Source organism: Alternaria novae-zelandiae, assembly GCF_023758075.1.
Source record: "Alternaria novae-zelandiae strain BMP 2774 chromosome Unknown scaffold_8, whole genome shotgun sequence".
Classification (NCBI taxonomy): Eukaryota; Fungi; Ascomycota; class Dothideomycetes; order Pleosporales; family Pleosporaceae; genus Alternaria; species Alternaria novae-zelandiae.
The window spans coordinates 327,040-352,237 of record NW_026056968.1 but is presented as its reverse complement, the minus strand read 5'-3'; the positions used below and the strand labels follow the sequence as shown (position 1 = coordinate 352,237).

The window sequence follows — 25,198 nt, the reverse complement described above, 5'->3', positions numbered from 1 at the left end:
CAAGATGGGTCGTACCACCACAAGTACCCATGCATATTTTACTACAGGCGATGTGATCAACTGATTTCCTAGGAACTCAGGGGTCTGATCTGCACTGGAACATTTCTGGTCCCCCAGAGTGAGTTCTACACGAAGGCAGCCGTGTAGCCGTGCCATACATCTGACTATTGGTTGCACGAGACTGTTCTTGTGACGGGAGCTTCGACAAGAACCGAGGGGATGAACTCAATAATGAACATGGCTCACACATCTCCTTATGCATCAGACTGCTTCTGATCCATCACATCGCATCATCACAACTGTTCAGACCATGGGTTTGCTTCCGATAGGTTGTTTCCTCACGGGTGCAACAAAACGATGCACTGCTACACCCGTTTGGTGCGAGTACCATCAGTGTGACCTTTCCCCTCAAATATCAATGTTAACAGTCACGATATCAGGGCGCGCTGGCAAGGACTACACCTGAACTCTTCTCTAGTCCTCTATCTTCTCGAAGCTCTTTTTGATCATCCGGCAGCATGAACGCTCTCGATTTCCTAGTCGACTTTGCAGCCCAGGTTAGCACATCAGAAGCTTCAAGACCAGGTTTTGATGGGGGAAACGTCAACCACAAAAAACTCGATACTACGCGCATCAAAGCACAATCTGCATCAGACATGCGCATCCCCATCTCGGAGGAATCCTTTCATGTCGACGGAAGGCGACCTGTGGAGACAATCCAACTCCAGTCCAGCATGGCACCATCTTCATCGCAGCAGACCTTCCCAGCCCACGTGGTAAACCATCCGTCCTTGACCGCCCACCGCCACAACCCGTACGAGGGGCCCCTCGCAATTTCTCCAGAGCCCCGCATGGTTCAATCTTTCGATCAATTCCTATATGGGCATCCGGGCCTTGGTCTTCCTCGAGTGACTCCCGATGAGATGGGTTACGACTGTTGCGACTGCGAGAGACTCCACGATTGGGGTTTGGGCTACGAGGCGAACTACTCGCTACCTGCGGAGCCAACGTCATGGCTTCACGTTCAGCCACAATACTACGTACCGAATCACGATGCGAGGTATTTGGAAACCCAGTACACGCTACCAGCGCAAGCAGTGTCAACGCAGCCATCGCATTGCATGGACGCAAATTGCCATTGCCAACACCCTCGGCCACATGATTCTATTGATAGTAACATCCCCGCGTCTTCCATGCACATCTGTGGGCCCCACGCATATATTCACGATAAGGACATCTCGAAAGATGATGAGTGGCTGTGGGTGAGCGCAGGAAGAGATCACGAGATGAGCCGGTTTTAATGAATATGGACCAAGTAACGATGATGCAGTTACCCTGAATCATTCTGGGCAATTGGATGTAAGGTGCTTTAAGTATATAGTTGCGTAGTAGGGGCTCTCATGTCCTGCGACGATGGAATCTGACGAGATCGCTCTGCGATATTGCTCCTATTTAGCATGTAGTATGGCATCTCTCCAGAGGCACTTCATGTGATTTCACTGCGGGTTTCCAGCTAGTATGCCAAAGACATCATGTGACTTTGCTCGGATCGCCTGTTTCTTTCAAGAACAGGGTATTACGCGATGTCGCACCGTGAAGCCAGGGTCTTGCACACATCTCGCAGCGCAAAAGCTGACATCGCCCCTCTCCAATACAGCCTCCTCTCCGGCTCGTATATTTCCATCTCTTCCTATCATGGCAAACAATCAGATCACGCTCGACGTATCCGGTCGCAAATTTCGTACGTCCAAACCAGTCCTCTCGGTCTCGCCTTATTTTGAGGGTCTACTCAATCGCTGGGAAGACGGCGCGGACCTCCAGGCTGACGGCTCGTACTACGTCGACGCGGATGCAGATATATTCGAGCATCTACTCAGCTTTATGCGTCGGCCTTCCAGGTTCCCGCTTTACTGGACAAAAAAAGACGGTTTCGACTATGCGCTCTACAGCCGGGTCGAGGCAGAGGCAGACTACTTCTTGTTGGAGGGACTGCGGGACTGGATCCAGCAGAGAAGGTATCTTGGAGCAGTATCCGTCATCCAGGAAGTCAGCAACCCTAGAAAGGTTGAAAAACAAGGATACAACCACATTGGCTCTGACGTTGTTGTTGAGACCTTCGTCTTGAGAGAGGGTGGCATTCGTCTTTGCCCGTCAGGGAGGCACATGCGGGGTACTGAGGATTGTATGAGAAACGATACATGCGTAAAAGCAATGGCCGGGAATGGAATGCAGTTCAATAATGCGACTGATGAAGTGGTTAGTATTTCTACGGAAACGATTTTCGACAATGCGGTCTTGATCAACGAAGATGCATAACGTTCCAAGGTTACTTCAAGCCACCAGCACAGTGGCAGCATGTTGTCAGCAAAATACTTGTACTTTCTTCAAAGCCCCCAAGTTGTTGCCATGGGTTTCATGTGAGTAGAGTCTCGTGACTGTAATAGATTTGTTGGCAAGTGCTTGCCTGGGTGCCTGGGAGTCTAGCTCTAATGATGACGTCGGCTGGTCGATCCCCGCATAATACCTTGAGCCACGATCGTTTTCCCGAGAAATGAATGAAATGCGCAAAATCCTGCTAAAAGCATTCCCGCTCAGGTTCAAAGGTGACAAATCAATATAGTTGTGGATCCTCGCGGATGTAGTCTTTCCCATGCGCAATGATGTACAAGCGCCACATGTTAGCGTCAACGATATCCATCGATGCATGAACTGTCAAGTATCTACCTGCAACCTCCATCTACATCCTGCTATATCAATTTATACATAAATATACGTACAATCAGCAGGTCATCTCCAAAAAACACTCTGTTCACCCAATAACATGGCGACCCAATCCGCAATCAGCTGGCCATCGCACTTCCTCCCAGGCACAACCGACAACTTCGTATCGAACGAGCGCATCGCCAAAGACCTTACCAGCACACAAATCTGGGCCCTATTAGCCAACATCTCAAAATGGGAGTCCTACTACAAGAACTGCGCTCAAATCACTCCCCCGTCATCCGACAGCACCTTCCTGCACAAAGGCGACGTCTTCAAATTCAGCACTTTCGGTTTCCCGCCGCTTACCTGCACGGTCGAGGAGTCGGAGCCGCCGGAGAGTAACGGGCGCGCGGGTAGATTGGCGTGGAGCTCCAAGACGCCGGATGGGCTGGAGATTTACCATGCGTGGGTTGTGGAGGATCTGGAGGAGCAGAGGGTGAGGATTTTGACACAGGAGAGTCAGATTGGGCAGATTTTCAAGGAGTGGGAGGAGCAGAAGCCGAATAAGATGCTCCTAGGACACCAAGATTGGCTGGATGGGCTGATCACTGCAGCGAGTGGCACGCAGGTTGGAGGAACAAATCTTGAAGCCGTCAACTTTCCGGTCAGGCAATTAGATGCATAGTCTTATATTTCCAAGCAGAAGAAGAGTAGTTCGCCATCACAAGAACAGCAGGGTAAAGCAGTATGAAGTTTCAGAAGTATTATTAGCAGTACACGAAGTCCTCTATCGTCGTCCCATTTCCGCATCCACGAGGTCATGGCCCGTCGTAGCTGTCAATACCCATACTCGCGTCCTGACGCCGGTCATGGCAAGGAGATGAACGAAGGTCTAAGGAAAGAAAAACATGCTGACCCCGAAAGTGATGTCGCGCCAAAGCAAGAATGGAGGACTTGGAGTCCAGTGGAAGAAAGATCGGGAGTACACTGCCTCCCAAGAAAAGCGACCCTGTGATCCACTCAAACCGTTGTGGTACAAGATGCCGCGCTATATACTGCTGTTGAAGGAGAAGAAGAGTGAAATGGTGTGCTGCGATGAGAACAGTACGTAGAGTAACCAGGTGAAGCACTTCGAGGAGCTATCAGACATTCGTGTACTTGTGTGGCGACAGTGCTCGAACGAGGAGAACATTCCTTGTAGCAGTGGTTGAAGCTAGTGGGGGACTGTGGACGACACTTAGGCCGTTGCAACCTTAGCCCAGGTTGTAGCTGTGTGAGCTGGGGATGAGCGAGGGGCATTGTTGTTGCTGGTGGACCAAGTCTTGGGAGCAGACGGGCGTGAAGCGCTGTTGTTGTAAGAACGATCTGTCTGGCTTTGGTGCGAGGGCTTGCGCGGGCGGTCCTTCGCACTGTTGGTAGAAGTGGTGCTTGGCGTACCCGTCGCTTTGGGTTTCGGTTGCCTGTTGAGTTTTGGACCGTAGTGCTTCCTCTGCACTGACTTGGTGACAGGCTGACGCATGTTCGCGAGGCGCACAACGACGTCGAATTTCAGCCTGTTCTGTGTGGTCTTCTCAATGTCGAATGCCTCCAGGCGGCGAATGGTGAACGGGTTCTCCAATTTCTTGTGCCTCGGGTGCTGCTCATCTCTAGGCGCGGCCTTGGGTGGTTGATTGGCTGCGAGGTGCGGAACCTTGGACAATTTGACGGTGGGCAGCGAACCGAACTCTCTGTCTTCGAACAGAGCCTCAGTATCACCACGAGTGACAGCCTCTGCACCACGATCATCTGCAAAGATTCTCGTCTGAGACGCGCTGGGCAATGACACAGTTGCAGGACCAGTATTTCCTCGAACGTCTAGCGAAGCCTTGGACAAGGCAGCCGGGGCGACCGCGCCTTGCTGTGGAGTAGCGACCGGCAGCATTGGAGACGTGCTTGGATGGGCTGATGGACGGTTGGAACCTGGCTTGTCGAGGAGCTTATTAAACCTTGCCTGCCACTCCGGGTTCATTGCGAGAGGTCTGGCGCCTAGAGCTTGGCCGCGCGACGGCATGTTTACGTGAGAAGCAGCGGCCGTACCGTTGCCAGCTGCCGACGGTGGAAGTCGCACGACAGGCGAGGGCTTCGGCAGTCTCACCAATGGGTGACCGGCTTCACTGCTGAAAGCAGGGTGTGTCTCTGTCTCGGGAGGCGGAGGAGGTGAGTCTGCTTTGCTTGACACAAAGGTCGACGGAGACGCCGTCGCCTCTGTTGAGGTCTCAGTCGCACGAGGGAAGAAGCGCGATGCGCGAGGACCAGTAGCCTGCTGGAGAGGGCCTTGAGTCAGACCTTGCTGAGGCGACGAACCTTCAACCAAAGGCTTCGTAGTATCGTCCTTTTTCAATGCCTCGGCAAGAGCCAGTTCGGCGGCGACCTTGTCATGCAGCGTCACTTGTGCTTGCCCACGTTGATCTTTGTATACCTCTCGAAGCTCGGGACGGAATTCGCCCTGGCGTTCTCTATCTTGAGCATTCTTCGCTGCGAGGTCCTGGTCATCCTTTTTGATAAGTTCACCAAATGTATCCCAACCGCCGCCAGTGACGTTCCTTGGGGGTGGTCTAGCCGCCCGAGCCGCCGCAGCGTTTTGGACGCGCGAAGATCGCTGGGCGTACATGGGTTGCGAAGGTGGCATCTGTCTTGCTGGGTGTGAAGTCAAAGCCTGAGGAGCTAGGCCAGTGCCAATGGGAGCTGTCGCGGCAGGTGGCTGAACAGGAAGTTGCTGCTGGGCACCGGGGCGAGACTGGCCTCTGTAATCGGAGTCGAAGGTACCGTTACCAAGAGCTCGATCTTTTGCGCCGGGAGGACCCCAAACTTGTGATGTCCAAGGTCTGGGTTGAGGTGCTGTAGAGGAAGACTGCGACCAGGTCGGAGGTGCCTGCGGCCTAGGCCCAGAAGGGATAGCGCCGTCTGATTGGTGAGCGATCGCTTGAGATTGTTCAGTTGACAGCCGAGACTTTTCGTTGTCACGAGTGAAGGCGTCAAACGGCGGCGTCGATTGCTGGTTAAGTGATGAAGGAGCAGTCACCGGTGAGGGATTTACTTGAGCATGGCTCGCCTGAGGCGATCTTTTCACCGGGTGAGACTGATGGACCTTCATCATACCATACTGTGTAACCTCACCCTCGGCAGTCGGTACAGGTGGCTTTGGCGGTGATTGCAATGGCGCAGGAGCAGCCTTGTCTTTCTGTGGAGACTGCTCTGGGCGGGTAGGCGACTGATCCTTGTTTTTGGGCTTGGGTTCAGGCGGTCCCATAGCGGCCAGCTTCTTAGCAAGACGTTCTTTCCTCTCTGCCTCTGCCTGCTTCTCGGCTTCCGCATCCTGCTGTTTCTTGAGACGAGCACGCTCGATCTTTTCAGCCATCAAACGTTTCTGTACCTCGACTGGGTTCTCTGCCGGTGGTGCTGGTGTAGGCGCCGGTACATCTTGTACAGCTGAGGTTACTGAGCCGTAGGGTGAAGCCGGGTGTGCATGAGGAACGTTCGGAGACTTCATCTGCTGGAATGGCGATTGTCTGGCGGCTGCAGGATCCGAAGGGTCCACACCGTTGATCGAGTGTGATTCGCGTCGCTCCATGTTCATGGGACCAGTAGGCATGTCTACTCCCCGTGGGTCCATCGACATGCGCCTAGGCATAGTTCCACTAACGTTGGACGAGTTCCTCCTCCTGCCCCAAGTAGGACCATCCGCGCTTGCCCTTGACGTCTGGAACGCCGCTGAAGGCTCCGCTGGGCCGCCGTCCTGAGAAGGCCTCTGTAACACAGCGGACGGCTGCTGCCGGTAACCACCACCAGCATCTCGTCCAGAACCCCGCCGCATGTCATTGTGTACAGGCTCATAACGACCACTCTGTGAATTGAACAATTCCCGGCCGTCTCGAGTATCTCGGCCGCCGCTTTCGTTGCGCCAGTTGCGATTAAAGTCGTCTGGGGCGATCTCCTTCGCGGGAGGTGGGGGCATGGAGTCGTAGCCATAGGAATCACGCTGTGAGTAGCGCTGTGGGGGCGGTTGCTGCGCAGGGGGATTGATTTGGATCGGCGACACCTTCTCGACTGGAGGCAGGGGCGCCCATGGTGACTTCTTCTCGGTTGCTGATGGCTTGGCCACTAGAGTTGGTCTTTCTGGCTGACCCTTGAGGACCAGACTTGACTTTCCAGTAGTGGGCTGCGTGTGCGCACCAGGCTTCAAGATAGTTTTGGCACCACCAGTGACGCTCAATTTGGGCGCGTTCGTAGCTGGAGCCGGGGACGTAGTAGGCTTGGGTGCTTCGGCGGGCGTCTCAGGCTTGAGAATAGTCTTGGGCTCTTCGGCGGGCGGTGGCTGCGTCTCCGGTGGCACCGCAACTGAGGACTTGGTTCCATCCATCCATTGCACTGCTTCCGGGGTCCAGTCTTCCTCGTCATCGTCAATGTCTGCCCACTTGGCCTCCTTGCCTCCTTCATCAGCTTGTAGGCGTGTTGCAAGGTGTATGCCGTACTGCTGCTTCAGTTCTTCGTCGGTGAAGGTTTTGGGCGGTGGAGTTGGGACGGGCTGGTTCTTATTCCAGACTTTGCTCGCATCTGGACCTGCACCTGCGCCATTGGTCTGTCCCAGCGCACGCGGGGCGTTGCCAGCGCCGGATTTCGCTACGAGGCGGGGCTTCGCGGTGAGAATCGACGTCTTGGGCGGGGCTGCCGGGGCTGCTTTCTCCCCCGGTCGTGCAGCAGGCGTGGTCGGAACGGTCTTGGCCAGAAAGCTCTTCGTCACAGACACTGACTTGAACGGCTGTTTCTTGGCTGCTGAGTTGGTCCGCACGTGAACTCCGTCGCGCTTGGACTGGTCGACGCTTCCTGGGCGGCTGATGTCGGTATCTGAGCCACCACTGGCATCTGCTACGGCTTGCGACTCCGCCGCCAGATGTTCGCTCGAGAAGCCATTGAGGTGGGGCTGTTTGGAATCGTGCCGTGATACATCCGACTGCTTGTTCTCGCCCTGCTACTATTAACACCACGTCCGCATGCCTCTTCCTCGCTACTTACAGCTGCCACGTCTCCATCGGCCTTGTCTGACACGTGTGCACTACCAGTGGCGGGAGCACCTGTGCCGTTCACAGTGGTTTTCGTAGGAGACGCTTCTCGTGGGGTCGGTTTCGTGGTCGCTGTGCCCGAGGGCGGTTCGCCGTTGACGGCGGGGGTGTTGGTAGTTGACGCAGAGTCGTCGATGGGCGCAGAACGACCCACCGACTGTGCTTCCTTTACCACATCGTTGGCAACCTGCTCTGCCATAACAGTTTCCGGAACTGAAGTGGCGCAAGACTCAATGTCAGAAAGGTGTTCTTGGTCTGATCCAAACAAGGACGTGGGCGTAAGCGGCGCCGACTGCTGCGAGTCGAGCCCGGCCGGACGCCCGCTGTCCTCCACATGCGACATGGGAGCTAAGAAAAGTTGGGGATAATCACCTAATGTCAGATGCTACAAGTCGCCACGGATGTCAAGTCGGCGCTTCCGCAGAGTTGCTATCTGCAAGTTGCTGAGGTGACGCGGCGAGTGCGGAGGTTTCGGAGTGTTTCGCTGGATGGATGCGCGGGCTGGAGGCAGTCGCGAACACGTGCTGGGTCGCGCTGATTCACCGAACGGCGTGGAGTCGCGCTCGGGAGGGGGCGGCGTGAAAGAAGGGGCCCTTTCGTGGTGGGGCGGACTGCGGGTGTGGATGGGTGTATAGGAGGTTGAGGCGGGTAGCTTGAGTAGCCACGATGGTGAGAGGCGCTAGTCTTGGCACACGCCTGGGGTCCTCTTTGTATCGATTCTGACATCTGGAATGCCCTGGGAGCTGTGCGTCACACGGCTGCAGCGACAATCACGACTCACGCCTGAGCTGCGGAGGTGCGGGCCGGACGAAGCCTGCTGGGAAGACTGGTCGACGGACTGCTACTGACACATGCTCACATCATGCACGTGAGGTTGTTTGACATGTGTATTTTCAGAAACGAGACGACAAGACCCACTACATTTCTGTAGCACTGCACATGATGTACTACCTTATCCTCGCCCGGGATGACGTTGTCGGCCCCATGAGAGCTGTCCAGGCCTCCGCCGCCGCACACGTGTGGATGTCGACAAAGAAGAGAGCAGAGTCATATGCATGATAGGAGAAGAGACTGTCTTGGCTAGATGTTTGATTCACCAACTACACTTTACATATACACATCCGGTCTATTCGCCCGTGACGATGCAGCGCATTCAGAGGACCCGCTTAGTGCTCGTTGTTCTTGTGGTGGCCTGCAAGCGGTGAGTCACATCATCTCGTCAGCGCATCTGATTCGACTTACGGAGATGGAAGTAGTAGTTCTGCGCGTAGCCGATGGCGATCAGGAAGCCAATGACGTGAACGAGGGCTGTACAGGGTCAGTCTGGTGCTCCCATCCGATCTCGCAGGCTCAAGGAAAGCGCTCGCATAGTCCCGTGTCCCGCCGGGTGCACTCACGCCTTGCTGAAGGGTTCTTGCCCATGTACTTCTTCTGGTAGCGTCCGAGAAGACCCTTGGCCTCGGGCTCGGGAGCTGGGCCACGGGGCAGCTTCTCGTAGAAGCTCACGACCTTCTGCATGCGGACAGCATTGGGGGAGGAGCCGATAGCCTGTTTCCTATATCAGCCCTGATCTGGAATCGCCATTTTGAGGGTCGTCGGGATGCGCCAAGGTTCGCAGTCGGGGTGCTGCGACTGTGGAGGCGTTTGCGGTGGGCCGAAGGTTGCGCGTATGCGATTGCGGGGGTTCGAAGGCGTGCTACGATAGCGTTTGGAGGGCTCTTACATTGGGAGAAGCAATCTAGAGCATTGTCAGTGCCATGCGCGGTCCGAGGGGCAGACAGAAGTCGTACCTTGGGGGGGATGAGGGTCGAGAGACCGCGCTTTTGCATGAAGCTCATCTTGACGGCTGCGGGCCAGTTAGCATCAATTGCACTCTCTCTGCGTGGCGGATCGGTTCGGGCGACGTACCAGGGCGGGCAAGACGATGGAGTGGAGATGGAGGTCGTGCGGTCGGTGGTGAGGTTCGAGGAAGAAAGCTGCAGGACGGATTATGCCGGCGCCTTCGCCAAGCAACCACCCCAGCTTCATCCCATTGCATCGACATCACCAGCATTCCCGCCCGCCACGCCGACGACACAACCACCATGGCTGCCCTACCGAGGACAATTGCACCGCGACTGCTCGCCCCCGCCCTGCGGCCCTCTGCGATGAGGGTCATCGCCCCCTCCTTCCGCACCTATGCGACCAACGAGCCCACTCCCCACGGCCACAAGACGAGCTCCGAGGATGCGCCCGCCGTCAAACTCACGAGCGAGTCCACCCAGATCCGCGAGGAAAACGCCGCGGAGGGCATGAGGCACCAGCCAGACTACAACGTCGCCATCGACTACCGGACCTCGTGCGTCAACCGTGGATAAGGATAAGGCGGCATATGGCTAACATGTCCCCAGCAACTTCTCCCCGGTTCCCAAGCGCGTCATGGACGGCAGTGAGCCCGGTGACAGTGTAGCGGCTGCCGTTCTCTCCGGCGCCCCCACCGACCTCCAGGCGCGTACTGTTCGGTACGAGACATCCTCCACCCGACGTCGGCCGTGATACTAATTGTTCCCAGCATCTACAAGCCCTCCAAGACAGCCACACAATCCGGCGACTGGAACGCCTCGCACTGGCTGATGGACTGGGACGTCCTCCCCAAGGGCCACCGATGGGAGAACCCGCTCATGGGCTGGCAGTCGTCTGCCGACTTCATGAACGGCCACCGGATACAGTTCAAGTCCAAGGAGGATGCCATCAAATTCGCTAACAAGCAAGGCTACGAGTACTTTGTCCAGGAACCCAACAAGCGGAAGACCGTGCCCAAGGCATATGCCAACCTGTTCTCTCACAGCCCAAAGAAGCTCAAGATTATAACGACCAAGTAAGAGTTGGATTTGGCTAGGCGCGAAACAGCACGTGTACATACTGCATTGAATTACATTTTCAAGATCTTTTCCTCCTGGATGCCCCGTATGTTGATGTTGATGTTCGAGCGTCCCGCATGTTGCCTGGCCGCCGCAACACCGCTCTTCCTGACGCGTTTGCAATTTCCTTGTTGTCTGAAAACTGCACCGGGCCGTCGTAATCCCCATTGACGGCGACTTTAACGAGGCAAACGCACACAGCCGCTAGCTATATATCAATCTTTGCTGCCCCTCCGTCTCCGTCTCTCCTTCATGAACACCGTCACCGTTGCCGAACCTCTTTGTGCAGCCATGTCTTGTTCACCGGGACTCGAGGTGAAGGGCAGTAGCCCCAGACTGCCCTTCACCTCTGCGCTAACAAAAGCTAGAAGCTATATACAAACTTTTGAGCTTTTGTTTTGGTTCTCCAACCACCAAACTCCCATCACCAGTTAGTATATTGTACGGCTTCAGCGTATCTTTTGCTAATGGCGATCAGCCACACCAGACTACAGAGTAGTCAGCAAAGTACTCCACCACCTCACCAACCAGCCAGAAAAAATGGGTCGAGCAGGATACGAAACTACCTACGTCTGCAACGACAAGGACTCTGCGGCGGCAGACGCAATTGCCATGCACGAGGTCAAGAGGGCCGAGGCAGCCGTAAGTATCTCATCACCTCCTGACACTACCATGGCACTAACGTACAACAGAAGATCGCGGCCATCGAGGCTGCTGAGGCTGCAGAAGCCAAATTCATCCGGAGCAAGAAGTCTCGTGGAATCGTGGCCGCACGCAAGGCCGCCAAGGACAAAGCCACCTCGCAGGCGGGTGCCTACGAGTCGGAGGGCGACTCAGACAAGACGACAAAGCCCTGACGACCGCGCACCACCAAGACACCTGCGGACGACCGTCTCTCCTCAGCTCATGGTACCCGTCTGGCGACAGTATAAAAGTTGGAACCTGATATTGAAAGAACAATACCCAAGCTGGATCAAAGCTGGTGGCATCTGTCTGGCGGCATATCACATTCGAAACTTGACTTCTGGAGTAAGGAATGGCATTAAGATACCCAAGTTTAGTTTAGCACAATGAAAAGTCATGAATTCGTAACAGTCTACCTCATCGCTCCACTCTAGTCTAGTAGTCTCCTCTCAACTATGCTCTGCCTCTTCGCCTTGACCGCAGCAGCTCCCTTGATCGCTGTCCTTGTGGCGTCGAAGAACTTGTTCGCCATCTTCTGTACACCCGTCTGCAAGTTGGGGTGTTCACCATCATCTGTGTCCTTGACTGCGTCAAAGTCGGCGAAGTTGTCCACGAAGTAGACCGGGCTCTTCACATTGCTCTTCTTAGGCATGTGCGTAGCCATGTAAGCGTTGAGGTCTTTGATGCCTTGAACGGCCTGGGCATTGAAGCGCGCGGGGTCCAATGGAAGGAGGTTGGAGACGACGATCTGCATGTTGGGATTCTTCTTCCGCATTTGTGCGATAAGAATGTCGTACGAGGCGATGATGTCGTTAATAGGCCTCTTGCCGATGAGGACATCGTTGGTGCCGAGGAGCATGAGAACGACATCCGGAGGGTTCTTGTCGAGCCAGCCAGGCAGTTGACTGTTCTTGACAATGTCGGCGGCTTGGAATCCGGGGTGACCTTCGTGATCCTGGTCGATGTTGGTCCCACTGCAGGTGCTCTTTTGGCCACCGACAAAGTCAAAGTTCGTCACACCTGCATCCCTAAGCTTAGTTTGGAGGTTGGCGCGCCAGCATCGCTTGAACAGGAGTCAGTCGATGGAAACTTGAAGTGAGGAAGGTGGGATACGTACCGAGACGATGGAAGCACCAAAGGGCATGACCTTGACTGTCTTCTGAGCGCAGACTTCGCTGGCAAGGGTGAGGAGCCCGAGGGCGATAGCGGAGATCTTGACCATCTTGTATAGGGATAATGTATAGAAGTGATGAAGTTCTGGGGATTATTTCGTGGTTGTCTGAGTAGTTGACCAGTAATCAAGAACTCGAGAAGAGGAAGGCCGCGGTATTATATATTAATAGCAGCGCGTAGTCAAGCCGTCGGTTGTGGAATCCGTGCGCGTGGGAAGCCCCTCGTGCGTTGTGCCGTTTGTTATCGCGATGCCCGGTAAGGTCCAAAGCGTAAGGCGGCAGGAGCTTTGCGTGACCCGTGAAATGAGGCCAATGTATTTAGCAATCACCGAGTTCAAAGGGCCGTTATGATAGATTCCGCGAACGTGTAGATAGTTATTCCGAAAAAGTATAGTGAGCCAGGGGGCGAAGCAATATAAGTTATGGATAGTTCGTAGCAGTAGTAGCAAAGTAAACCTTGAATGTTGCTTGCTTGTGATATCAACATCCAGGGATGTGAACCGGCACCTTATATCTAATTCCCAGACACAGTACGGTGCACGCTAGACTGATCAGACGACTGACGGCGGAGTGAACTGGCCGCTGTTTCCAGGCCTAAGCCCCACCCACCCCGCCCTTGCTCATCGTCGCCTAGAGTCAAGAAACAAAAGGCCGGGTGCGGCGTACATGTGCTGGTCGCCGTGGAAGGAGGAAGCGGCTGTGCCTGGCTCAGGAAGGCTGGCTGTACTACCCCTGTCAAGACCGTATCGGGAATAGATGACGCTAGAGTAGTCAGAACGCTTGGTCGGTTTGGGGAGACGGGAGACTAGATTGTAGGTCCAGATTACACTGTGCCGCTCGGGGCCTTTGCGTTGTTGGTGATGCGGTGAACGGTATGCGTCTCCCCATGCTATACGCTCAGTATCGAAGGACGTGAAGCCAGTCATGAACAACAACAACAAAGACAACACGCCGCAGTCACCCACGCCACAGCCAGTAGCAGGACCCGGTCGCAACGACTTTCGCGAGGTCTTCCAAATTGAGCCTACAGGGTCTCATAGGTCTAGCCTCTGCCGTCATAGAACCCTGCCGCGCGTGGAGCTTCCTAGCAATCTAACCATACGAGAAAGCTTGTCGGCAGATGAGCTTAAGATAGCTGCAGGGACCCTAAGCGTGCGAAAAAAACGGAGCACGAGCGCAACACTTCGCGAAGATGTGTTCAAGGGTAGGGTAGAAGGAATTCCTCCCATTGGTCTTTGCGACATTGCGCCGCTACCACTTTGCTGAAAACGAAAGAGCCAGGGTAGATTTGGAACACTTCTGCGGTCGACAGGAAACGTGCGTGACACTGTCCGTGACAGAACGGCCGCTCCGCGATGCGATGGCGGGGGTGGAAACCTACAATGACAGCTGATGACGGACTAGATTCCTCGAGACCGAATTTTCGAGGCAGGATTGCATCCAAGCGCCATCGTATTGAAGCAAGCTACTCACGTTTTCGACGTCGCGCTGCAGGCCAATGTGTCTCACGAGACTGTCGTACCATCAAGTTGGGAGCCATGTCGCAGATAACTCCGCGGGAAAGGACACTTGAATGTCCGGCCAGCATCATCGGCGGCGTACGGCATCGTGGTGTTGGTCGGTCCTTGGTCGAAGGAGAGGATGTGGTGTGTCTGACCGGGACAAGATCAACTTCCGTGGCTTACGCCCTCTCGCTAAACCACCGGCTCAAGTGCTGCAACATGTCCCCTATACCTGAACGGGACGCAAGTCATCTCCACGTGCTACGACCTGCAGGTTCGCGCAGAGGGGCAAAAGGCCGCATTATCGGCGTTGGACAGAAGATTGTACTGTCAGCACTATGCCTGCACGCATCGTGGTGTGGTAGCTCGAGTGCTCCCGAGGTTGATCTTTGACGAACCTGCAGCAATCAGCATCATGCTCGCTATCTAGCTTCGCCCTCCTCCGCAGCTCCGCCTCTGCGCTCGAACAACACCAACACCAACACCAAGATCGTCTTCAGCCAGCCCTGCGCTTGGATCGCAGCGTAGATCGCATCCAGAAAAGCGCTAGGCGGCCGCTCCGCTGGCGATAGCGCGCTGTCGCTTAAACCTGGTGACCTGGCATCTGGGCTCGCCCGGACGATCAATTATAGATTCTGCGCTTCGCTTTCGTATACCAGCCTGGAGTTTGGTTATATATCGGCGCATTGCAGTCCTGGGATAGATTCTACAAGTCTCGTGGACAGGGCAGTGTATGCAGGGACTCTGAAGTGCGTCTATACTACTGCAATGATGCGTCGGTACAGAGCTTGAACACTTGCATGTGCACAGGGTATGTGCTGGCGGGCCATAGCCGAGCAGCGGGATCGAGGGTCAAATCGCGAATCGAAGCCGACTGAGCAGAAGATCTTCAGTGTAGAAAACGTCATTGGTGATTAAGGTTCGGTAGTCTACATCCACTGAAGAACTTACATTGAACATCGACGATGTTCGGCGGGCAAAAGTAGGTTCAGGTAAACCATCTTCTCCTAATCATCAGCATATCAGCATTACAAGCATAGCCAGGCCGCGGGGCTTGCGACCGCAAGGCGACCCATGGTCAGGCCGCAATGCTACACAGCACAACTTAGGCTATCTATGCAGTCCTTGAAATCTAACACGACTGCGCCTCAACGGCTGGCTCAAGGCATCCATCACAGCCTATATTTCTTGTGAGCACAGGCCGAGAGCAGGAGTAATACTATACGTTGTTTTCGGGGAGATTGCAACCATCTACCAATGACGTTCTGTCAAGGGGTGATCAACGTATGGCTGAAACAGCCCAATCTTGTTACTCCCACTCCAACATAATAGACTGCTCCCCAAGATCGTCACGAAGAGACACGGCATTCACAACGCGCTACCGCTCTACTATGGCGACACATCGAGATGAAGCAAGTTTGTAGATGTAGCAGATTCGTACGGGATATCGAGGCGAGATATGAAGCGTCTACGTTTCAGTCGTCGCTACAAAGTTTAGCTTGGAAGCGTATTCGTTGTGTAGCCTTTGTGAAATAGAGGAGAAGAAACGTATCGGATGTCTCGGCCGGTGATCTGTTTCGTTATGAAGGACTATGGCAGGTATGACGAGAGTGTTTACAATATTGGGCCTTGGTTCTATCGGCGACTGCACAGGTATCCATCAACCATACTGGGCAAAGTTTCTGCTGTGGAAGACTGAAAGACTTTTTTGCACTTCTACATGCGTTATTGTATCGTCCAATGTATACATTTGAGATGGACATGCCCATATATTGGGGTGCTTCGGACTTCGCCATCTGCCTGCAACAAGCTAGACATAAATCATCGTACTTGGTAAACCCATGCCCCCTGTACTGTGGTAGATTGGACTAGAACACAAAGGAACATATCTCGATCCTAAGATCATCCATAAGTTGCAATGACAGGTAGGCATGCAATGATAATCGACAGAAGAGAATGTCCATCTATAAGGCGGTTGCAGAAGACTGGTGAAAATAGTAACGATCTAGCTTTTCATACGTATGCCTGTATAGTCATAGCGAAGATCTATAGATGGTAGTCAGTAAAGGCTAATGAAGAGACAGCCGATAAACTCTGACCGACCAGATTGACGTACGTGATAATCGACTCACAAATCAGACCCTGAAATATCGCTGATCAGGCTGGGACCGATCACTGAGTCCTGCGTCTCAGTTTGCGCTTCGGGTTGGGTCTGACCCGGAGGCAAACATTGTCCAGACGCGAGTATGTTCATGCCGTCAAAGAGGTCATCCTGAGGAGATTCATAGATATTATCAGTACCGTCTAGGCCATACGATTGCGGAGGATCGTCAGAGTAAAGAGCGTTGGAGACGAGGGAGTGTCGGTCCGCCACCTGTTTTTCGGCGCTTGACTGTCGATATTGCGCAACTGGTATGATGGACATCCCTTCATTCTCCTCAATGAGCGGCTCGGGGCCTGTGTTGCTGGGGTTTTCCTTGTCATCATGCTCATAGTTCAGTGGTGACGCTTCCATTGCTTCGCGCGCTAGCTGGTCTTCAAGTTTCTCTTGAAAGATTTCGAAGGCATCGCCTGGAAGGACAGACCAATAGTCTCGATCGTGGTTGAGGTATCTCTTTCCTGGAGGATAGTGCCAGACATCCATCCCTTCCCGGCGACGAATGCCATGGCCAGTAGTGTCAGCTATAAGCAGCAAGCGCGGGGATATGAGGGCGACAGTAGCTGCATTCTGTCAGTAAGTCTGAATGTCGAGGGAAAACTGACCACCTACAAGCGCTGGACTCAATGTCGTTGCCGTCCTCCACACTAGCGAATACGGGCGCACCACTGGAGTCTAAGTCCAAGGCATCGGATGTGTCGTCGTCGGCGGGGCGCGATCGCCTCCTATGGTCTGCTTTAAGCCTCTTCGCCCCTTTGGGATTGGATGTTGAATCATGTCCGGAATTCGCACGCTTACGAGAGAGCTTTTTGTGTTTGTTGCTCGAGATCGGTCTGTCGTCATCATCGCTGGATATGACGAGATACTTGTCCTGAGGGTGTATACCCATATCATACGATGCCTTGATACCCGAGACATTGCGCGTAGACCGTCTCGTACCCTCGGTAGGTACTGGTCGCGACTTGGTCTGCTTGCGCGCCTTGCTCTTCGTCTTTCGCTTCGGTCTCTCCTCCTCATCTTCTCCCTCGCTGTGTACATTGTCCGAGCCGGTCTCATCAGCGTCAGCATCGAGGATGCTAGAAGCCTCACTTGAATCGCCAGACTCGGGGACTAGCTTTTCTCCGTGTGCCGAGCGACGTTTGGCAGCCTGAGAGGGTCGAACGGCATCGTCCATGGGGTGGTACTTCACGTCGTATACGAGCTTACTCTGTGTTCGGCTGCGCAAGCTATAAGACGAGGTAGGTACGGCGGAAGCGGGTGGTGTCATCGGCGACTTGTTGGATTCGACGACATTCTCAACGCCAGCACTAGGCGGAGAACTGGTGCTGCTGTCCTTGTTTCCAGAAGATGGCGTGATTTGCTGTATACATTAATCAAACTATACCACAGAATCAGGGACGGACTTACCGGTGTCTTCACAGGATCGGGAACACCTTGACCGCTCTCGTCTGGGTGGAGAAAGACAGTACTGCCACTGCTGATTGTTTCGCTGGAATGACTGGAGCCGCGTCGTTCGGAAGCTTCTTCGGACGCAATTGGGGGTTTACTGGCATCGTCGAGCGATTCACTTGCGTGACGCGATCCATTAGCGGTTTCTTCTCGGGTGATGCTTGCATCTGCTTGGACAAGCAACTGTGTCGCGTTAGTGTAGCCTACGCGGGAAGTGAATGATTCACTCACATCGTGATCTTCTTTTGTAGTCTCACCCGTCACTTGAGGGTCATCTTCTATGAATGAGAAGAAATTGAATTCAGCTGTACTCGCTTGCGACGAAGCCATTTGGGTAGTTGAGGGTAGTGATCGTAGAGGAGGTTAGCGAAGCTCATGCGAGTGGAGATCGGGGGAGAAACTGAGGGATGATAACGCATCGGGAGTGAATATGCATCGCAAGGCAGGTGCGCTGAACGCGTCGGACACGCGCTCCAGTGTCCCTTCCCTGTTTTGCGCTCATGTGGTTCTGAGGAAGGAGCGAGTGAAAACATCGCCTCGGGGGAGATGCCGGGTTTCACTGAGCACAACTTCGAAGAACTTATTATAGAACAATGATTATGCTGGGAGCAGGTAAGACATGGAGCAATCGGTCATGTTAGTTGGACAACAGTAATGATGAAAATGCGCTATGAACTAAGCAATAGTCTCCCAACGAACGTGAACTGTCTTTGCGACATGATGCATGAATAACTTGGAGATAGATTGAACACGCTGTAAGATAGCAGCAACGATGCCTCGCTGTAAGACGCCGACACCCAAGAGATGTTTAGTGATGCATGTGGATATAAGCCCTCGCCCTCCATTTTCGTCCCCAACATGATGCATGAACAAGACGCATGCACCCGCAATGCATTCGAAACGCCGTGATGAGAGCAATGGCTGAGATGGAATCGCTTGAACGCATGAAAATAAATGACAAATGGATGGGATCAGGAGGATCAGCCTCGACGATTCAGTCGCGAGGTTAGCCGTACAGGCGGCAGTACGAAGTCGTCATCGTCGTCTTCGTCATCAACCTCAATGTCGACGATCTTCAGTGGTTGTGGGGTAGGCGCAGGCTGTGTTGCCAATGTGGTCTTGGGTTGAGTATCGAGTTCGGGTGGTGGTGGTACGGATTGCGAAGTGTCTTTCCGGTATGTCATCTCGGGCTCTAGGGAAGACACGGATGTGTCGGAGGTCTCGTGCGCCTGTAATTCAGGTGGATGTTGTGCCTTGCGTGCGTTGCATTTCTCCACCTCGATCTTTGCCGTCTCCAACACAGTCTCAAAGTTCTTTCGCACTCCTTCCAGCTCTGTTCTGCAGTCGCCGTCACGTAATGTGAGATGCGCCGACTTCTCGCACAGCTCTTGGGCTTGCTCTAATGTTTTGTCCGAGGTATCGAACAGCACGACAGGTGTCTCTACACCACTGGTGACACCTAGTCTGCCGCTTCTCCTCGCCGCCGATCTCGCGCGTAATGACGACATGCGGGCTCGGTAGTTGATTTTGGATAGGTCGATCTCTTCGTCGTCGTCGTCCATGTCGTCTTCCTCTGCGCTCGACTCTGCCTGGGTGGCCATCTCATTCATCCTAGCCTCCATCTTGGCCTTACGTAACATGTTGCGTCCAGTCCCTATTGCCCGCACGAGCAGTTCGAACGACTTCTGCATGTCTCCATCGTAGTTGACAACCACCATGGTTCGAGGGCGATGGCGCGCAGTGCCAGGTTCGTGGCCGGACGAGACGGATAGCGACTTTCGTTTGCGACTTGGGACGGCGTCTGGAGGTGTTGTGTTCGAAGGCGCTGCGTCCTCTGCGATGGCGTCCAGTGCTGGTCGTATGGACGCGGTGGAGTCGGTCCGCTTCCCGAATGGTGACTGCGATACGGGCACTTTCGTATTGTTGGCCTGCATGGCCGTGACCTTCTCTTGGATGCTGGCAATGTCCTGCAGCCATTGCGGCAGGTTGTCCTGGAGGAACACGAACGACTTCTCAATGTCGGACATGGTGGGCGAGGATTGATCGGGGATTCGGGGTTAAGCGGCACGAGTAGTGGTGGCAGGGTCGGATGCAGACGGGTTATTGCATAGAGCAACGACGGCGACGGTGACGGCGACGAAGTTGACGTGAGTGTCGACCAGCGAGCAGTGAGGCGGTGGATGTGGATTAGGGGAGCAGAAAGGGCGTGGTCGGGGTACGTGTGCAGCGTTGGGCGGAGAAATAGTGGCAGACGATCAGCGATTACTTATGGGGAGAGACGGCTGACGGGCAGGGAGTGCGTCTGCTACGAGATGCGATCAACGGGGCCAGACTCACAGACCCAACGGAGTCGTGTCTGCCGGCATGCGAGTGGGACGATGGTGGTACAAGGCCACGGTGCATTGCATCAAGAAGAAAGAGGGGGCAGCCAGAAAGCAACGAGACGGCCTTGCATGGGCGCGGGTGCAAGGTGCAGGGAGGATACTCCGCTTGCAAGAGGTATGGGGTACCGCAGCAACGGTTCGTCGACCCTTGGCGGTGATCGAACAGGGCGCTCGGCCTTATTGCAGACGAGTCGCCAGATTACAAGATTCAATTGCCTCACTCCTTGCGCGCCCGCGTGTGTCGTCGTTGCGCGGCCACATGGCAGACGCCGTACAAGATCGATCCCACTGTCACCGTGTTTCGCATGGCTTCACGATAACGCACCTACACACTTCACCTGTCGCAATCCACTAGCCGGCAGGGGCACCGCTTCTTAGCCTCCAGCTGGCTCGCATGCACATGATCTCCTCGAGTTGCGATGACAGCGCGAAACATCCATCTCGGAGCACACCCGCCGCCCGTCCAACGGTGCCAGCTCACCCCCATCCATCGACCTTGGCGATAGCGCGCATATGAGTTCCGCCCGGCGGCTAATACCACCAGTAAGCACGATGGCGGCGCGTCCTATACCCGTGCCGCAGCGCCTCAGCCGAAACGAAAACAGGGTGCCCTTTGGCTTCTTCGCAACTTTGCGAATTGCCTACCAAATGCGGTAGTCGCAACGACGAGCATCCCACATGTCCGTATCGTCGTCCGTACCCATCCGGTCTCCCAAAGTGTCCACGCACATGATGCAGACACCGTCCACGATCTTGGTCCTGTGTAAAATGATGACTTGCTGTGCACAGTCCAGTGACCGACCTGCTTGTGCTCGCGAACGATGCCCGGCTAGGAAGGCGGGTGCGCGCACCTGACCTGTTGAAATGCGTACCCAATACCGTTGGACTGCTAACCGTTGAAGCTTACCACACAAACAGCTGTGCGCCTGAATGTTAACGCACACATCATTATTTAGATTGGCCGCCTAGGTTGATCCCAGGCAGTTGACAACTACGCACCGCATCGATTACTCCTTCAGGCAACCTGGCGACTGAAATAGCGCACCCTTGTCGTGCGGGTAAGGGGCCTGCTCAACACGCGTTTCGTTTCGCACGTCTGCTTTTTGATGTCATCAGCCCGGGGACTTGCGATGAACAAACCTCTTGCCCAGGTTTCACCTTCCATAGAGGGGGAAGAAAAACATCTTGCCTGTGTGTGTTGCCCTACGCAATTGAAAACAGCTCCTCTCGCCAGGCAAATCTAAACCGCGCTCAACAAATTTACCATCTGTAGGCGACTATTCAAATCAACAAGGGCCATGGTCGTGGTCGCCGACCTGAGCCACATTGTGGGTAAGACTGCATCGGAACCACCCATGTGCATCCAGCAAGGGTCCACGGTCTATGTGACAAACGAGTTACACAGCACAACATACGCTCGGCCCGATCAAGGCATCGAATAATGCCTGGGAACTCGTGGTATTGTTTCGAACATTCGAAATACTAGAACTCTTTCGAAACCATATTCATGCGTGCTGTTCACCAGCGCCTTTACGGCCAGAGCTCTTCAGTCCTCCATCCAGCGTTGGCCTTTGCGCTCTCGTCGAACGTGTATCTAAATCTCCGTGCCTTTGCTGGGTCGCTGAGATCCGTCTGCTCCACCGAGTCTGGCACAATCACCACAAGGCGGAAATTCTTGCGTGCCACGGGGTCTTGCAAATCGTCGACCTTTGAGCCAAGGGCAAGGTTCTTGTCGTCAAATGGTTTGGAGGTTGGCTGGCCGGGTGGAGGGTTCTTGAATGAGCCTGAGATAACTTGTTAGCGATTTGCACAGTACAGTAGACAGCGGCCATTTTTACCTTTGATGCCAGGACTCTGGTTACCAAAGAAACCGGTCAGCTCCCTTTGCCAGCTGAAGTCGCCTTCCTTGCCCTCATCGACGATCCTCATCCTCTTTCCCAGCTCGCTTTTGACAGTCCTTACACCACTGCTCTCGTCATCGCCCTCAATGTCGGGTGCAATGATGAATGCCCTTCCCTTGATCCGCCATTGTGTACCAGTATCGGCATTCCAGTACACAGCCTCTACAGGGCCTCCACCACCACTGCCCTGCACTTGTTCGCTGCTCTCAGCGTGCCCCGCACTCGTCGCGAATATTTGTCCGACCTTCTCCATGCGAACATCCGTTGTAAACGTTGGGCAATCGCTCTGGTAGACTTGAGGATTGCGCTCTGCATCGTTGTGCTTGTTCTCTGGTAGCTCGGCCCAGAAACCGCGGTGGATGCAGTATCGCACGCGGGGCACGAAGGGTGTAGGCGAGCCCTTGGGAGCTGCATCGAGCGTTCCCAACACAAATTCAGGCGACTTCATCTTCGAGATGTGCTCGCTGAACAGGGACTTCCATGGCGCAGGCGGGAGGGCCGATGCTGAGGGTGCGGTGGTAGACATGGTGCGTAGAAAGCGCGAAAGGCGGCGGGATGCTGTGCGTGAAGCTATGATGGCTATTATGAGTAGATGATACTGTGTTAGTCGTGATGATGGAAGTCAATTGAGCTCTGAAGCTACAGACTATTTGATGTGTCGGAGAATGATGTCGTCATCACCTAGATCGGTACCTGCGCAATCGTGCAGATTCAATGAGGTCAGTAGCCTGTGTCTAGTCTAGTGCAAGTACCTGTGCGGCTGTTCGACATGTATTTTGTAGAAAAGTAACTGAGAATGATGGTATCTGCGGACACCGAAAGCACACTGTGTACGACAGAGCTGTACGCCAGCAAATCATGGCTTCCGTGGGGTTGCGGGGTATCTGAGTAAGACCGCGCCAGTCATCAGCGACAACGCGAACCCAAAAGATGGGGAGTCTCGATTTCTCACCTTTGCAATACAAACACATTCAGGCTCCAGTGTTGAGGGTGGCACCAACTGGATCTGTACTTAAGCTTAGCATGCTTGTCTATAGAAAGGATTGCTCTCGATCACATGCTAATCATGTCACACAACATCACGATATCCAGACACTGTTCAACAAGTCAAGATCTGTGTACAACATTGTACAGTAGGCGTCTGGGGCAGCACAAGTCGGCGACCTGGTCAACGTCGCTTCGCCAAACCGGCAGGAGTTTGCTGCTCAAGTGGTAGGACAATATGCTCTTGCAAGATGGACGAAACGTTTGGCGGGTACGAGCGACGTATTGGTCATTCCAAATACACGATTATGATTCGAATGACTTGTACGCTATGCTTGAATATTGCTTTGTTCGGCTGAAGCTGTGGTAACGCTGTTCGTCTTGTTCACATCTGTAGATCTCTCAGGCTTTCTTGAAGAAACTGGCTATGCTTCCTTGGCCTTTCTTGCCAGCATTCTTCGCTTTTGCCGAGCTCGTTGGTTTAGCTGGCGCTGGCTTAGCCTTCTTTGGTGCAGGTTCTTCTTCCGAGAAGGACTCCCAGACGGCCTCTTCCTTGGTCACTATGCACAGTCAGTGGGAGGGATTTCAGAGTGCACTGGCTACTTACCAAGATAGCCATCCTCGTCCTTGACCTTTTTCTTCTTCATCACTCGTCTCCGGCCGCGTCTGCGACCGTTCTCCACTGTGACGGTAGCTTCGCCCTCGGTTGGCTCTGTGGTATCCGTCGCCGCTGTTGAAGGAGCTTCAGGCTGAGATTCTGCTGTGGCCGGTGCATCCGGCATTTCCTCATCTACACACGTCAGACACTACGATCATATCCAGCTCGAAAGACTTACCGTCATCTTCCATCATCTTGCGCAATCGTTCGGCTCGCTCCTCTCGGACTTTGCGGGCTGCCTCATTCTTCTCCTCGTCGATCTTGATCTCGGGCTCATCATCGGGATCACCTTCATCCTCAGACATGCCTTCCATTGGTTCTAGCGAAGTTAGTCGTGTAACCAGAAAAGACTGTTTGTGTACGTACCATCCTCGACCGGCGCTGGTGTGGACTCTTGGGACTTTTCCGCTTCTTTCGCCTTCGGTTTAGCCTTTGCAAAGGATTTGAACAGGTCGCTTGTCGCCTTGTCTTTCTTCACCCCAGATTTCGAATCGCTCCTCTTCAGTGTAGTAGACCCCGCCGAGGGTTGTGGCGTTGAGCGACCGGATGTGTTATCTTCGGACGCGCTTCCTCTTCTCGCAGACGCGGACGTCTCTTTTTCCTTCGTCGCGAAAGCGAAAGAGCCCTTCCCGGCAGGCTTCGTGATGGTCTTCGCAGCGGGCTTCGATGTAGCAGTAGGAGGAGCATACTTTGCAGTTCTTCGCTACAACAATGTTAGCGCGCCCGTGTAGCTGTAGCCATGTGCGTACCTTGATGTGTTCGTTTTGAATGGAACCATATGTTCTCCACCGTTCTAGAGGATCTTCGTCTGCATACTCTGTTACGACCTCGTGGTTGCACAAAGACAGTACGCGGACAGCCTATATGTCTTAGTATTGGTGCTGAAGCCTCACAGGATCTCGTACCTTGAGCGGGCCGGGCTCCACACTGTAAACGTGAGCCGTGAATCCATCTTCAAACTCTGACCTAGTCTCTAGTGCAGCCGTCAGCTGGGTCCTTCCAATAGCATATGCCAATCGTACTATCCAAGTCTTCCTCTCCTACCAATACAATCTTTGTCTCTTTCACACCTTCAGGTGCGGGTGTATCTTCGTCATCGGAATCGCTAGTGTAATCAGAGTCTTCGGGCTCTTCTCGTTCGGGCATGGAGCTCATAAAGGGCGAGCTGCGCATGTCGGCGTCCTCACGCTTCGGACGGGGGGCACCATTGGGTTTTACGGTTCGCTTGGGTGTGCCAGTCACGAGGTAGGTGGCGTGGACCGACTTGGGTTTCCGCGCATTCTGGTTCTTTTGGAACTCGAAGAGCATCCTGTATCATGTGAGCCGGCTTTCAGATGCTGGCAAGAGCCGCACGAACCGTTTCGCTGTGTTGACATTGGTGCTGGTCGCTCTGCTGAGCAGCCTGTAGGTGACCGGCCTCTGCTCGGTAATCACCCGTGCAACGAGAAAGTCGTTGTAGTCTTCTCCCGCCATTGTGCGTTGTCGTGGCTGACGTAGTTGTCGCAGTGGTGATGGTGGAAGAAGTAGCGAAAGCGCGTCGCGGGGTTGACTCAGAATCACGCGTCGTGCCTGCCAGAACTGACTCGGCGGACAAGGCACCCATT

At 54.2% G+C, this 25,198-nt stretch overlaps 10 protein-coding genes across 10 annotated transcripts; 3 read left to right on the top strand and 7 right to left on the bottom strand.

The window, feature by feature from the left end:
- Positions 1 to 2,821: 2,821 nt before the first annotated feature.
- Positions 2,822 to 3,388, top strand: J4E88_004604 (uncharacterized protein; the record flags this gene model as incomplete). The annotated part of the gene is made up of 1 exon (XM_049398248.1): positions 2,822 to 3,388. One exon carries the CDS (start codon positions 2,822 to 2,824, stop codon positions 3,386 to 3,388), a length of 567 nt encoding a protein of 188 aa, XP_049255809.1.
- Positions 3,389 to 3,940: 552 nt separating this feature from the next.
- Positions 3,941 to 8,145, bottom strand: J4E88_004603 (uncharacterized protein; the record flags this gene model as incomplete). The annotated part of the gene is made up of 3 exons (XM_049398247.1): positions 3,941 to 7,708; positions 7,756 to 8,094; positions 8,137 to 8,145. The coding sequence occupies 3 exons, from the start codon at positions 8,143 to 8,145 to the stop codon at positions 3,941 to 3,943; spliced, it is 4,116 nt and encodes a 1,371-aa protein (XP_049255808.1).
- Positions 8,146 to 8,968: 823 nt separating this feature from the next.
- J4E88_004602 (uncharacterized protein) lies at positions 8,969 to 9,640 on the bottom strand (the record flags this gene model as incomplete). Its single annotated transcript, XM_049398246.1, has 5 exons — positions 8,969 to 8,994; positions 9,045 to 9,110; positions 9,200 to 9,350; positions 9,526 to 9,540; positions 9,593 to 9,640. The coding sequence occupies 5 exons, from the start codon at positions 9,638 to 9,640 to the stop codon at positions 8,969 to 8,971; spliced, it is 306 nt and encodes a 101-aa protein (XP_049255807.1).
- Positions 9,641 to 9,886: 246 nt separating this feature from the next.
- J4E88_004601 (uncharacterized protein) lies at positions 9,887 to 10,663 on the top strand (the record flags this gene model as incomplete). The annotated part of the gene is made up of 3 exons (XM_049398245.1): positions 9,887 to 10,140; positions 10,193 to 10,303; positions 10,354 to 10,663. 3 exons carry the CDS (start codon positions 9,887 to 9,889, stop codon positions 10,661 to 10,663), a joined length of 675 nt encoding a protein of 224 aa, XP_049255806.1.
- Positions 10,664 to 11,242: 579 nt separating this feature from the next.
- J4E88_004600 (uncharacterized protein) lies at positions 11,243 to 11,559 on the top strand (the record flags this gene model as incomplete). Its single annotated transcript, XM_049398244.1, has 2 exons — positions 11,243 to 11,344; positions 11,395 to 11,559. 2 exons carry the CDS (start codon positions 11,243 to 11,245, stop codon positions 11,557 to 11,559), a joined length of 267 nt encoding a protein of 88 aa, XP_049255805.1.
- A 257-nt stretch (positions 11,560 to 11,816) lies between these two features.
- Positions 11,817 to 12,608, bottom strand: J4E88_004599 (uncharacterized protein; the record flags this gene model as incomplete). The annotated part of the gene is made up of 2 exons (XM_049398243.1): positions 11,817 to 12,449; positions 12,504 to 12,608. 2 exons carry the CDS (start codon positions 12,606 to 12,608, stop codon positions 11,817 to 11,819), a joined length of 738 nt encoding a protein of 245 aa, XP_049255804.1.
- Positions 12,609 to 16,188: 3,580 nt separating this feature from the next.
- Positions 16,189 to 17,997, bottom strand: J4E88_004598 (uncharacterized protein; the record flags this gene model as incomplete). The annotated part of the gene is made up of 4 exons (XM_049398242.1): positions 16,189 to 16,781; positions 16,831 to 17,578; positions 17,626 to 17,850; positions 17,899 to 17,997. 4 exons carry the CDS (start codon positions 17,995 to 17,997, stop codon positions 16,189 to 16,191), a joined length of 1,665 nt encoding a protein of 554 aa, XP_049255803.1.
- A 650-nt stretch (positions 17,998 to 18,647) lies between these two features.
- Positions 18,648 to 19,694, bottom strand: J4E88_004597 (uncharacterized protein; the record flags this gene model as incomplete). Its single annotated transcript, XM_049398241.1, has 1 exon — positions 18,648 to 19,694. One exon carries the CDS (start codon positions 19,692 to 19,694, stop codon positions 18,648 to 18,650), a length of 1,047 nt encoding a protein of 348 aa, XP_049255802.1.
- Positions 19,695 to 21,581: 1,887 nt separating this feature from the next.
- Positions 21,582 to 22,478, bottom strand: J4E88_004596 (uncharacterized protein; the record flags this gene model as incomplete). The annotated part of the gene is made up of 2 exons (XM_049398240.1): positions 21,582 to 21,835; positions 21,890 to 22,478. 2 exons carry the CDS (start codon positions 22,476 to 22,478, stop codon positions 21,582 to 21,584), a joined length of 843 nt encoding a protein of 280 aa, XP_049255801.1.
- An 860-nt stretch (positions 22,479 to 23,338) lies between these two features.
- On the bottom strand, positions 23,339 to 25,067 carry J4E88_004595 (uncharacterized protein; the record flags this gene model as incomplete). The annotated part of the gene is made up of 8 exons (XM_049398239.1): positions 23,339 to 23,496; positions 23,544 to 23,726; positions 23,773 to 23,913; positions 23,961 to 24,297; positions 24,344 to 24,454; positions 24,500 to 24,567; positions 24,617 to 24,903; positions 24,952 to 25,067. The coding sequence occupies 8 exons, from the start codon at positions 25,065 to 25,067 to the stop codon at positions 23,339 to 23,341; spliced, it is 1,401 nt and encodes a 466-aa protein (XP_049255800.1).
- Positions 25,068 to 25,198: the final 131 nt, after the last annotated feature.